The sequence below is a fragment of the Muntiacus reevesi genome, chromosome 6 (genome assembly GCF_963930625.1).
Source record: "Muntiacus reevesi chromosome 6, mMunRee1.1, whole genome shotgun sequence".
Classification (NCBI taxonomy): domain Eukaryota; kingdom Metazoa; phylum Chordata; class Mammalia; order Artiodactyla; family Cervidae; genus Muntiacus; species Muntiacus reevesi.
In genome coordinates, this window is record NC_089254.1 from 105,750,196 (window position 1) to 105,763,750 (window position 13,555).

The 13,555-nt window shown below is 45.8% G+C and overlaps 1 protein-coding gene across 2 annotated transcripts in view; it reads left to right on the forward strand.

Moving 5' to 3' along the window:
• CUL1 (cullin 1) overlaps positions 1-13,555 on the forward strand; it is an 88,526-nt gene that overhangs the window by 30,199 nt on the left and 44,772 nt on the right. For both annotated transcript variants that reach the window (XM_065939329.1, XM_065939328.1), the window contains exon 2: positions 4,863-5,164. In XM_065939329.1, the coding sequence (XP_065795401.1) occupies positions 5,025-5,164 (140 nt within the window). In that variant the 5' untranslated portion in view covers positions 4,863-5,024. The remainder of the gene's footprint in view (positions 1-4,862; positions 5,165-13,555) is intronic.

Here is a 13,555-nt window from a genome sequence, read left to right on the forward strand (position 1 = left end):
GGAATACCAGTTACTCTGATACAGTAAGACTCATAACTGGAATCAGATGTACAATAGGAGAAAGAAAGAGCACCTTGGGGTGCTGACGTTGAACGAGGACAAGGAGGTCATGTGGGGGAAAATCACTGACCATTTTATTCGGTGTACCTCATTAAACTTGCCCCTGGGGTGGAAGTGAGGCAGGATGATAAGTGCCTTGTTATTTTTGTTGAGTCTCTCAGTCCTGTCCAACTCTGTGACCCCATGGACTCCAGCACACCAGGCTTCCCTGTCCTTCACTACCTCCAAAAGTTTGCTCAAACTCACGTCTGTTAAGTCGGTGATGCCATCCAACCATCTCATGCTCTGTCACCCCTTTCTCCTCCTGCCTTCAATCTTTCCCAGTATCCGGCCCTTTTCCAACGAGTCAGCTCTTCACATCAGGTAGCCAAAGTATTAGAGCTTTAGCATCGGTCCTTGCAATGAACGTTCAGGGTTGATTTCCTTTAGGATTGACTGATTTGATCTCCTTGCAGTCCCGGGGACTCTCAAGAGTCTTCTCTAATACCACAGTTCAAAAGCATCAATTCTTTGGCGCTTAGCTTTCTTTATGGTCCAACTCTCACATCCACACATGAGTACTGGAAAAACCACAGCTTTAAGTTTATAGACCTTTGTTGGCAAAGTAATGTCTCTGCTTTTTAATGTGCTGTCTAGGTTGGTCATATCTTTCCTTCCAAGAAGCGTCTTTTAATTTCATGGCTGCAGTCACCGTCCACAGTGATTTTGGAGCCCAAGAAATAAAATCTGTCACTGTTTCCATTGTTTCCCCGTCTGTTTACTATGAAGTGATGGGACCAGATGCCATGTTTAGTTTTTTGAAAGTTGAGTTTTAAGCCAGCTTTTTCACCTTCATCAAGAGGCTCTTTAGTTCCTCTTTGCTTTCTGCCATAAGGGTGGGTTCATCTGCATATGTGAGGTTATTGATATTTCTCCCAGCAATCTTGATTCCAGCTTGAGCTTCATCCAGTCTGGCATTTCGCATGATGTACTCTGCATATAAGTTAAATAAGCAGGGTGACAGTAGACAGCCTTGATATGCTCCTTTCCTTCCCAATTTTGAACCAGTTTGTTCCATGTCCAGTTCTGACTGTTGCTTCTTGACCTGCATACAGGTTTCTCAGGAGGCAGGTAAGGTGGTCTGGTATCCCCATCTCTTTCAGAATTCTCCACAGTTTGTTGTGATTCACACAGTCAAAGGCTTTAGCGTAGTTAATGAAGTAGAAGTAGATGTTTTTCTGGAATTCTCTTGCTTTTTCTATGGTCCAGTGAATGTTGGCAATTTGATCTCTGGTTCCTCTGCCTTTTTGAAATCCGGCTTCTACATCTGGAAGGTCTTGATTCACATATTGTTGAAGCCTATTTTGAAGAATTTTGAACGTTACCTTGCTAGCATGTGAAATGAGTGCAATTGTGTGGTAGTATGAACATTCTTTGGCACTGCCCTTCTTTGGGATTGAAATGAAAACTAATCTTTTCCAGTCCTGTGGCCGCTGCTGAGTTTTCCAAATTTGTTGGCCTATTGAGTGCAGCACTTTCACAGCATCATCTTTTAGGATTTGAAATAGCTCAACTGGAATTCCATCACCTCCACTAGCTTTGTTTGTAGTAATACTTCCTAAGGGCCACTTGACTTCACACTCCATGATGTCTGGCTCTAGGTGAATGATAACACCATCGAGGTTATTTATAAGACCATTTTTGTACAGTTCTTCTGTGTATATATATATATATATATATATATATATTCTTTTTTTTTTTTTTTTAGTTTTTTATTTGGCTCCTCTGGGTTGTAGTGGCATGTGGGATCTAGTTCCCTGGCCAGGGATTGAACCCAGGCCCCCTGCATTCCGAGCTCAGTGTCTTAGCCAGTGGACCCCAGAGGAGTCTATTCTTCTGTGTATTCTTGCCACCTCTTCTTAATATCATCTGCTTCTGTCAGGTCCATACTGTTTCTGTCCTTTATTGAGCCCATCTTTGTATGAAAAGTTCCCTTGGTATCTCTAATTTTCTTGACGAGATCTCTAGTCTTTCCCATTCTGTAGTTTTCCTCTTATTTGTTTGCACTGATCACTGAGGAAGGCTTTCTTACCTTTCCTTGCTATTCTTTGGAACTCTGCATTCAGATGGTTGTATCTTTTCTTTTGTCATTTGCCTTTCTCTTCTTTTCTCAGCTATTTGTAAGGCCTTCTCAGACAACCATTTTGTCTTTTTGCATTTCTTTTTCTTGGGGATGGTCTTGATCACTGCCTCCTATACACTGTCACAGTCATCATCCATAGTTCTTCAGGCATTCTGTCTATCAGATCTAATCCCTTTAATTTCTTTGTCACTTCTGCTGTATAATTGTAAGGGATTTGATTAAGGTCATACCTGAATGGTCTAGTAGTTTTCTCTACTTTCTTCAATTCAAGTCTGTATTTTGCAATAAGGAGTTCATGATCTGAGCCACAGTCAACTCCTGATCTTGTTTTTGCTGACTGTATAGAGCTTTTCCATCTTCAGCTGCAGAAAATAAAATCAGTCTGATTTCGGTATTGACCGTCTGGTGGTGTCCATGTGTGGAGTCATCTTTTGTGGTGTCGGAAGAGGGTGTTTGCTGTGGCTGGTGTGTGTTCCCCTAACCTTTCTAGCATGTGACGTCTTGTGCACACCAAGGCCCAGTGGGAGGCGAAATTCAGCTATTTTGGAGAAGGGGTGAGGATTTCCAGAAACTGGGCCACCGCCCACTTTTTGGCCTTTTCTGGTGGTCCGTGGAGCTGTCTCGGTGCCTGTGGATGTGTCACGCAGTGTGCTGAGGTGTTGCAGCGAGTGTGCCCCGAGACCCGCGGTCTAGTGGAAGTCAGCCGCCCGCCGTCCTGGCCCGAGCTGCTGCTGACCAGTTTGTGTCGTGGCCTGGGCTGGGTCATTCTTTTAGAGGTTGTTTGCCCTGGCCCCCTCAGTCTCAGTACGAATCCAGAACACCCCAGCTCCTCTCAAGTGGGGTGATGGCATGTACCCCGCAAGCTCAAGAAAAGGCAGATTGAAGTCAGGAAACATTTGCAAAGTGGTTGCTGAGGTGTCAAGTTTCTTAAAGCTAAGAGGATTCATGCTTGTGTTAGACATTTTTATGTTTCACTTTTGGACGTACCTATTTGGATGTATGACATAAAGTGTTTTTAAGATTAGGAATGATGTTGTGGTTTCATAAAATATTAAGCCCCTAGCTTAGGTTACAAATATCAGAGTTGATTTAGGCTTCAGAAGTTCAGGCACTGTCCACTCGTGTGGCTGCCACTGTCCTTAAATGTGCCTTAGCCTGCAGAGCGCCGTGTAGCCACTGAGGTGCTGGGTGCACTGAATCCCTCGCAAGCTGTGATACCCATTCTTAGTATTCCAGGTACCATGTACCTCCCGGCATTTATTTTCTGGAGCCATTGAAGTAATTCGCTGTTTCCTAGTTTTACACCAGAAGTACTTGTTTAAAAACCACCGAATTTTGATGTAATATGCATAGACATTCCTTGAAGTACATCTGTAATGTTTTATATTGGAAAGTACTGACTTAACACAATATTGGATAGCTAACGTTCTTTATCTGTGGATCCATAATCCTGAGGCATTATAAATTGTATTTTGCAGTCGCTTCATACACTTAGAGATAATAGCCATTACCACTTGTCAACCCTGATAGCTCCGTTGGTAAAGGATCTGTCTGTGTTGCAGGAGACCCAGCTTTGATTCCTGGGTCGGGAAGTTCCACTGGAGAAGGGATAGGCTACTTCCCTTAAGTGTTCGCAGGCCTCCATGGTGGCTCAACTGGTAAAGAATCTGTCTGCAATGCAGGAGACCTGGGTTCCATTCCTGGGTTGGAGGAGATCTCCTGGAGAAGTGAAAGGCTACCCACTCCAGTATTTTGGCCTAGAGAATTCCATGGGCTGTATAGTCCATGGAGTTGCAAAGAGTCAGACACGACTGAGCGACTTTCACTTCACTTCACTTCGCCCCTCGTCAAGTGTTTACTGTGTGTTGGATAGACCTGCATCTATTGTGCAGACTAGGAAATTGAGACTTTGAGCAGTGAGAAGTCACTTGCCCATGACCATATATCTGTAGGTGTGGAGCTAAGGTTCAAACCCAGGTCTCCCTAAATTCAGAGTACATTTTAAATGTTGCTAGTTCTTGCCCAATTCCCTTCTTAAAAAGGAGTGACTGGGGATTCACTGGCAGTCCAGTGGTTAGGACTTGGTGCTTTCACTGTCGGGGTCCAGATTTCAGTCCCTGGTGCAGCAAGTATGATCTCGCAAGCTGCCCACTGCCCCTCCTCCCCCCAAAAGAAGTGACCATTCCCCCTCACTTTCAGCCTCACCACCATTTGTATTTTGCCAGATGCTAAGTGAATTTTTTTTTTTAAATTCACAGGTAACTGGTGAGATTGAATATTGGCTTTTTTGTTAGCTGTTTGTGTTGCTCTTTCTGGATGTTTCCTTTGCCTTTTTTCCTTTGAGTTTGTCTAACTGTTATGTAGGTCAAGTAATGTAGTTTAAGTTGTGATGCCTTTTGAAGACCAGCAAAACAGCATGTTAGTTGTGCTTGTGTGTAAGTTTTACCAGCTCTTCTCGGTGCACTCTAATAAACATAATGATTTTGAACTAAGCGTCTATGTACGCGTATCACACAGACCATGTACTATGAAAGTGTCGTCACATAGAAAGAGAAAGAATCTCTGGATCAGAGTGCAGAGGCGCCTGCCGGGGCCTGCAGACCCAGTGTTGCTCTCAGCGTGTGGCCAGCATCCTCTCACGCTACCCCCGCCTAATCAGTTCCCTTTATTTCTTCTTCAGGTTGGCCTGCGATGAGATTTCATTCTCTCCATTCAAAAGACATCGTTTCTGAGCCGCTGTGAATAACTTTGGAATGATAACTGTATATTTTCATCTGATGGAGAATTAGCTGAACCTTGACCAAGGATCGCTGCACTGGACGACTTGAGAATCTTACTCACCATGTCATCCAACCGGAGTCAGAACCCGCATGGACTGAAGCAGATCGGCCTCGACCAGATCTGGGATGACCTCAGAGCCGGCATCCAACAGGTGTACACCAGGCAGAGTATGGCCAAGTCCAGATACATGGAGCTCTACACGTATCCGCCGCCGGCCCGTGCGCCCGGGGCGGGAGCCTTTGCTGGGCCCACCTGGGGTGCGTTAGGGATGTTACGTCGTGTTCTCTCTGCAGTCCTCCTAGGATAGAATCAGTAAGGTCGGTTTTTAACCTTCAGAGTTAACTCATTTACTCTGTCTGCGTTTATGAACAGAGGTGAAAGTGGCCGCTTGGTGGTCTAAAGCAGTGCTCTTCAGCCCAGGAGCCTCTCGTGGCTCATGGCTGATTCCGTTTGAAGTCATTAGTCGTGGTACCCGTGTTCTGAGCACGCAGTAGGTAATCACTTCGACCAGGGCGGGAAGTTCTGTGGCAGGGCGCTGCGTACCGCTGGGGGCTTGGGTTTCTGTATTGTCTGGGGCTGCCCTCACGCCGCGGGTCAGGGTGGAAGAGCTTGCGTCAGAAGTGGTCTGGTCCACAAAGCCCAAAATATTCACCATCTGGTCCTTCATGGGACAGGCTTGCGACTCCCATGTGAAAGGGTCACCACATGGAGCAAAAGCTAATTGTTGTGGCCTTGTTTTACAACACGGCGTCCAGGTGGTTCGCTCTGTGTGGTCCCTGACAGGTGCGAGGCACTGCCGCGTGCTAGAAGGTTGTGTTGTCTGGTGTGTGCAGTTGGCCCTCCTGATCCACGGAGGCAGAACTCCAGCTGGACTGGCCATTTTATATGAGGGACTTGAGCGCCCACAGCTTCTGGCCTGGGAAGGTGGGGTGGTCCTGGAACCTGACCCCCACAGGTGCCAAGAGATGGCTGTGTGTGTGTACACCAAGGCGTACTTACTACCTAACTTGTAGAATTTCTCGAGTCCATTCAAATATCAGAAATTGCAGTTGAAGCTCGCTCACCAAAGGGCGGGTTGCTACTGATTTGCTCATTTTAGGAGTTTAAAGTTGTCACTTCAGGGCAGATTTAAGTTTAAAGCTTTAATGTGTATCAGTGATTATCAAACTTGGTTATGTGATAGTCCAGGAGGCCCTCAACTATGCTAATATTTTATGGTTTTAAAAAAGTTTAACATTAATTTGAATAGGTATGAAACTATATGTCTGTCTCTAAAATGAACACTTATTGTGGGCATAGACCAATTTTCATAAATACATATATACTTACACTGTAGAATACTTCAACAAATAGCTGTTTTATTGAGTTATAATTCACATACCCATAAAATCCACCCTTTTTAAGGGTCCAATGCAGCAGTTTTAGGTGTACTCACACATTGTGCAACCGTAACCGCTGTCTAAATTTAGAGGCTTTTCATCACCCCCAGAGCAGCTAACTGTGCACCCTTGCTAGTCACTTCCCATTCTGTCCTCCCCCCCAGTTCCTGGCAACTGCTAACCTACTTTCTGTTTCTATGATTTTGCCTATTCTGGACATTTTACATAAATGGAATCCCACAGTGTGTGGCCTTTTGTGTCTGGCTTCTTTCACTTAGCATAATGTTTCCAGGCCTCATTCTTGTTGCAGCACGTGTCAGGACATCATTCCTTTTTACAGCTGAATTTGATGCATATTCCATATTTTGTTTATTCATCTGTCAGTGATGGGTATCTGGCTGTTAGGAACCATATTATAAATATTGTGTGTGAGTTTTTGTGTTTTGTGCAGATGTATTAAAAAAAACACGTGTATATATAGGAGTGGAATTATTGGGTCAAGTGACATGTCGAACACTTTTAAGGAGGCCATAATCTTTACAAATGAGAGGATATTGATCCCTTCAAGAAGGCTGTGGCTTGCTAGGTGTGGCAGCTTTTGTGGTGGAGGTTTTTGAGGTGTGGTTTTTGGCTTTTTTGTGTTTTTTTTTTTTTTGATTGGTTATTTTGTTTAATTCTTTAAGTCCTAGAGCTAAAGATGGTGATTCCAGTGATGAAACAAGGCCCTTGGTTGGATTTCTGCATGCCAACAGCAGGGGAGCGCTAGAATAGAAACGATGAAAATTTAGTTGCTGGTTTGTCTCCAGGGAACTTATTAGTTTTCATTTTTGACCAGCCCAGATTGGTCCTTGTTCAGCATAATGTTTTGGTCTTAGGACTGTTTCTCTTCCTCTGCTTGCTGCAATTACTAAATTCTTTTATTCTATAAATACAGTTTGTCGTTTTGATGCTTTCCATTTTAATTTTTTTTTTCAGGAATAACTCTTGAGTAAGATTCTTCCAGTTGTGTCTGAGAAGATAATAGTTTCATTTATTTAGTACATTTATTAAGAGTGGAGAATCTGCCACTCTTGAACTGTTGCTGTAAAACTGCTCACCAAACCCTCCTGGGTTGTGAGGGCGTGAGCCCACCGTGCCCCACTTTGCTGGCAAAGCAATAAAACTGTTCTTTTCTACTTCTCCTCTCCCCCCACAAAAAAGAGATTGGAGATTCTGAACTTGACATTAATTCCTTAGGTATTTGTGAAATCAGAGCTGCCATTTGAGTCCTGGGTATCAGACACCGTGCTGGGAACCATCTACATCTGGTTGGAGGCTTATATCAGTCACCCACGAGGGCTGGTGGTAGTAACCCTCCTGCAGTGCTGTCGGAAACCAGACTCCCAAAGCTTGGGTAACTTGCCTAGTTGTTATAGCAACCACTGGGCAGTGATGACGCTCATCTGAAATTCTTGGTAGCCTGACTCTAGAAACTGCCTTTATCCACTCTGTGGCCTTCAGATTCTGTATGTGAATGAGCCATAGTTCTCAAAATATTTTCTGTATTTTCCTTAGGAAGTTCCAAAAGAGTCTGATCAACCCTTAAAGATTAACTTTTAGGATATAGACGAAAGAGAATGTCTACTTGTGTTTTTTAATTGAATTACTGAAAGTCATAAAATTCTGCTGCCTCCTTCACCTGCATTCTTTAACATCAGTGTTATTTTCCAGTATAGAGGAGCTCAAGTCATCTGGCACACTTTTCTAGAACGCATCTTCACTTCCATTCCAGTCATTTACACACAGCTTTTGGAAACTGTCGCCGTACCATGGTTCTATCTCAGCCTCAGTTTACATAACAGTGTTTGTAGAACTTTCTCTTTCGAGTGTACATTCAGCCTCCGTGTAACCACTCGGCTGCATCGCCCTTTAAGATAATCTCCCAGGGCTGGTGTCCAGTGACGGATGTTCTAATGCTGGCTTGTGAGGTTGTGTTTCAGGCTGGGAGGTACTTTGGGTCCTGGGGAGAGGGAGCAGACTGCTTCTCCCTGCTGCAGTCAGACCAGGGCCGGTGCAGGAGGCCTGGCCGGGAGAAGGAGGAGGGGTCCTTTCTCCATCTCACTGTAGACAGCAGCTCACAGCGAGATCTTTACCCTCTGTTTATCTTCAAGAAACACTGTGACACATTTTCTAGAGAAAAGTAACCAACTTCTGGAAGTGCAACTAGTGTTCCTAGAGCCTTTAGCAACCACTGGCACTCCCTGGGGCTATAACAAGAAGTTGGTCTATTATACAGCGTAAATGTTTTTTTTGATTTCTCAACTCAGAGTAGCAAAAGGAAGAGAAGGCAACTTGAGGAAAGGGGGGTGGCGGATAAGGTTCCAGAGCACCTGAGTCAGAAAGATCTAGTTCAGTTATTAATAACTTTGTTCCCAGCCATTCAGAAAGGCTTCTCTTTTCTCCTTAAAGTTCGCCCTGGCTCCCCGCTGGATGGCGGTTAGCAAGTCCGATTTTCCGTCTTGGGTGTGTAGAGTACAGTGCAGCAACTTTTTTTTGTTTTTTCTTTTTGGAGTAAAATATAGGAGTACGTTCTATGCCGGTGGGTAAATAATAGTAGATTTCCTTTCTTTTGAACTTGAAATGGGTAGTGAAGTTTCCTATTTGGTTTCTTTCTTTGTTTTTCAAAATAATTCGTTAGTTTAGGGCTGTGCTGGGTCTTCACTGCTGCATAGGCTTTTCCCCGGTTGTGCCGTGCGGGGGCTGCTCTCTGGGTGCGGTGTTGTTGGGGAGCTCGGGCTTCAGTAGTAGCTGCTCTGAAGCATGCAGAATCTTCCCGGACCAGGGATTGAACCCGTGTTCCCCGCATTGGCAGGTGGATTCTTTACCACTAAGCCACCAGGGAAGCTTCCTGTTTGAGCTTCTTGACGCCACTGTGTTTCCATGCTCAGAGAGCAGGCATGGGTCCTGACTTCGGGCAGGGGGTGCGGTGTGATGGGGGGACCCCCATGGCGTACCCGGGAGCAGCCGGTCATGGCTCGTCTAGCCAGCAGGCCACCTGGTTAAGTTTGTTGGTTTTGCTAGGCCCCCGGTCTTCCTGCTTCTCACTTCCAAGTCATTCTTTTTTTCCTGAAGTCATTGTTCACCTCGAATCACAATTTTAGCTTCCCTTGGAGTCAGTTTAAACTTCTATGTTGATGTCTTTGTCTTTTTCCTCTCTGCCTGCAGACGGTCTCAGACACTTGACAGGATCTGTTTTCCTCCCTTTGGTGCTGTGAGCTGAGTTAGTTTATTCTGATTTCAAAGTTCCTTTTTTCCCTGGCAGTTACATGAAGGATGACATTCCTATTTCCTAGCCTGGGCTGCTTACCTGTCCACAAGTTGGAATGAAATCATATTTCGAATTCGCAGTTAAGCTCTGTCCCCACAGTCTACGTGGAGAAGGAAATGGCAACCCGCTCCAGTATTCTTGCCTGGAGAATCCCAGGGACAGAGGAGCCGGGTGGGCTGCTGTCCGTGGGGTCGCACAGAGTTGGAGATGACAAGCGACTTAGCATTGCACGCATGCATCGGAGAAGGAAATGGCAACCCACTCCAGTATTGTTGCCTGGAGAATCCCAGGGACAGAAGAGTCGGGTGGGCTGCCGTCTGTGGAGTCACACAGAGTCAGACACGACAGAAATGATTTAACAGCAGCAGCCACAGTCTGCGACTCAGTTCGCATCACTGGGGTGGGGTCACTCTCCTCCCCAGAGCGGCTCCCGGGCCCCTGGCAGAGCCGAGAGCCCCCCAGGGCATGCGGTCCCGTCGCTGCTCAGCGCCCGCCAGCTGGGGCGTCGAGTCGCCGCTGCCCTCACTCTTCTAGGTCGCCGGCGTCCCCCCCTGCCGGCTCCTCCGCGGCGGCTGTGGCCGCGGGGCCGGTGTTCCAGGCAGCAGCCACACTCCTGGCCCGCCTGCCGCAGGATTCTCTGTCCTGTAGAGAAACTCGGGCTCGTGGAAAAGCAGATCAGACAGAAAGAATGTCAGATTGTTTTCACAGTGTCTTGATGATGGTCCCAGTCCATCTTGAGGTAACCACGCAGCCAGTGAAGGTATTTGGACATCTGTCATCTTGTACTTTTTATTCCGGAGTCGTAACATTAATCCGGTTTTGCTCACCTAACAAGCATGGCTTTCATCAAATAAACCTAAATGTATAGAAGTATTTTTTTCAAAATGTATGCAGCTCTTCTCATATATATATATTTACATACAGATACATTTATCCATATTTTTAGAATAAGGCTCTGGAGGATATAACTGGTTCACAGACCAAAGAAATGCAAAAGGTCAGTAAGCCTGTAGGAGAATTGTCAACCTCTTAATTGTTAAAGAAATGAAGAATTTAAGACATTTTAAACCAATCAGGTTGGCAGTGTTTTAGAGAGATGATCGTAAGCCAGCGCTGGCCCGAGTGAAGGAAGCTGGGGTTGCCAGTCAGGTGGTATCAGTTTGTTGTGATCTTTCTGGGGAAGTTTAGAAATATAGACACAAAAAGGTACTTTGGCCCACTGATTTTTAACTTTTAACTGTCCTAAGGAAATGTGCTGAGTCACTAACGTCCTGTCCGACTCTTAGCGACCCCACGGACTGGAGCGCACCAGGCTCCTTTGTCCACGGCATTTCCCAGGCAAGAATAGTGAGGTGGGTTGCCATTTCCTCCTCCAGTTTTGTTCAAATTGTATGTGTCAGGGATTCAGAATACTTTATATTTGGAAACAATGGGAAACAGCCTCATTCTTCAACATTAGGGATTTGATATAAATGGCCATAAACAGCCACTAAAAATTCACTGAAGATTATTATTCATTGACATGTACAATGTCCCTAATAATGGGAAACGCAGGATATGAAGTGGTTTGTGTGATGTGAACCCCCAGGACATCATCTGTGCTTCTGAAAAGCTTTACATAGCATGGGAAGTGTCTGTCCATAGTTATTGGGCTTATGGATGGTTTTTTAAAACCTCATCTGTGCTTTCTAAGCTTTCACTATAGAACATATATTTTAAAATACAGTTGATTAGTTTCTGCAGGTTTCCCTTGTGCAACTAGAAGTCCTAGTTATTTCACCGACTTGCAGAATTCCTTCTGTCTTTCGTTACTGACACGGTACTGTTAAAATAGTTTTGGGGATTGAGAACCCAAATCTATCTTCCAGAGGAAACCCATAGAAATTATATTGGGTTGGCCATAAAGATGTTACAGAAAACCCGAGTGAACCTTTTAGCCAACTCAGTAATCATATTGCGTAGTTGTCTCTGGAGGCAATTTTGGGGGTTTTATTAGTATAAACATGGTATGTTGAGCTTTCTTCTAAATTTGATTCATGGTGTGTATAGTCAGCACTTTAAGCTTTGTTAAAACAAATTTTGTGGTTAATCACAGGCTGTTGTGTGCAGTTTTTGCCTTTGAAATAAATGTGAATTTATTTGCTTCATATGGGATATTTATTCCCTTTCAGAGCTGTACCTGCCACAGCCCAGAGAGAACTTGGTTCTTAAATAACTTTGCAGATGACAGTGCAGGGTGGGAGGCGGGCCTGCCGCTCCTGCCAGCGGGTGCAGCTGGAACGTTTGTGGACACAGCTTTTAGTGCAGAACCTTCCAAATGATGTTAATACAGGCAGCTGCTCAAATTTCCACTGTAAGTTCACTTGGATAAGAAGGGGTCGCAGAAAGTGGTTCTGTTCAGAAGGAAGGTGGCTTGAGTTTGGTAGTAACTGAAAGTCACAGATTGATTCCCCAGATGTGCTGACTTCATGCTGTCAGGCTGGTGCCCTGTGGTAACAGACAGGGGGGCCGCTGCCCGGTCATAAAGTGTTACCAGGCACCCTGGGCATCACGGCCAGGGACGGCGTGTGGTCATACAGAGGGCCTGGATGCCTGAGGCGGGGCGGGCACCCAGGCGACGTCTGCCTGAAGCTTCGCCTTCACCTGACCCCTTTCAGGGTGACTTGTCCCTACCAGTCAGGCGAAGAGTGTGTTTTGGCGAATGATGAAGCAGTTGTGGGATGCAGAAGAGTTGTAGGCCTGTTTCAGAGGCAGGCCCAGGCTCTGCTCTTGATGGCCAAGTGTTGCCAGAGACCCAGGTGTCTGCCTCAGGTCCCACTCACTGTCCCAGTCTGACGGCGGCGCCAAAGGAACCCTTCCAGGGAACCTTTTGAAAACAAGGTCAATGTTTTAAAAGTCCACAGCGCGGGCTTGTCAGGCTCTCGCTGCCCTAGTGTAAAACAGCCAGCCCACTGACTCCCGAAGGCGGCTTCTGTTTGAATGCCCCCGTTTCCTCCTGGGTCCCCAGGCCAGCTTCTCAGATGAGGACCAGCTGGGCTTTGGGCTGAAGCTTTCCACAGTCAGGCACAACTACCCATTTTGTGGCCTAAAACTTACTTATAGAAAAAACTGCATGGGCTTGAGAGTAGATCCCTGTGGGGGCTTTCTGCTATGTAATTTTTGATTTTTAGATACATAATCCTGTTGTCAACCTAGGCATTTAACAGGGCGCACGGTGAAAGGCGCACATCCTCCCAGCCGCCTCCACCCGCCCCGGCCCATCAGTCTCTCCAGGGCGGTGTCGGCCATGCCTGTCCGTCTGCACGGTGTCTGTCTGCAGCCGAGGCGCGCCCTTTGACCCCGTTCCCAGGTTTTGGTGGCCGTGCACCTGGGGTGGCTCCCGGGTCATCGGGCCCACAGGAACATGCTCCGAGTCCTCCCCTGAGCGTGAGGGCCGCTCTTGATGCAGTACCGTTTTCTGCTGGTGTCTCACCAGGGGAATTGTTCCTGTCCCTCCAGAAACGTGCATCTTCGGTGGAGACCATAGAAAAACGCATTCTCCTTGATTCCTTTGATGGCATTTGCATGTTAATTAGCCGTGGGGTTGCCTTAGCCATTGGTTCTGTTACATAAATGCTGTTAGACATGCTGAAGATAAATACTCTGAAACCAGTCTGGATGCAAAATATATTTATTTTGGATAATTCATAGTTAGGTCATCTGTTTAATTTTAGGATTCTGACTTAGTTATTGTTAATTTTGTGTTCTATTTTATTTTTATGTTATGTAGATACTATTCTGGCTTGTATTTTTCTTTCTTCTGTGGTGTTTCAAGTATTATAGGGCTTCCCAGGTGGCTCTGCAATGCGGGAGACCTGGGTTCGATCTCTGGCTTGGGAAGATCCCCTGGAGCAGGGAACAGCTACC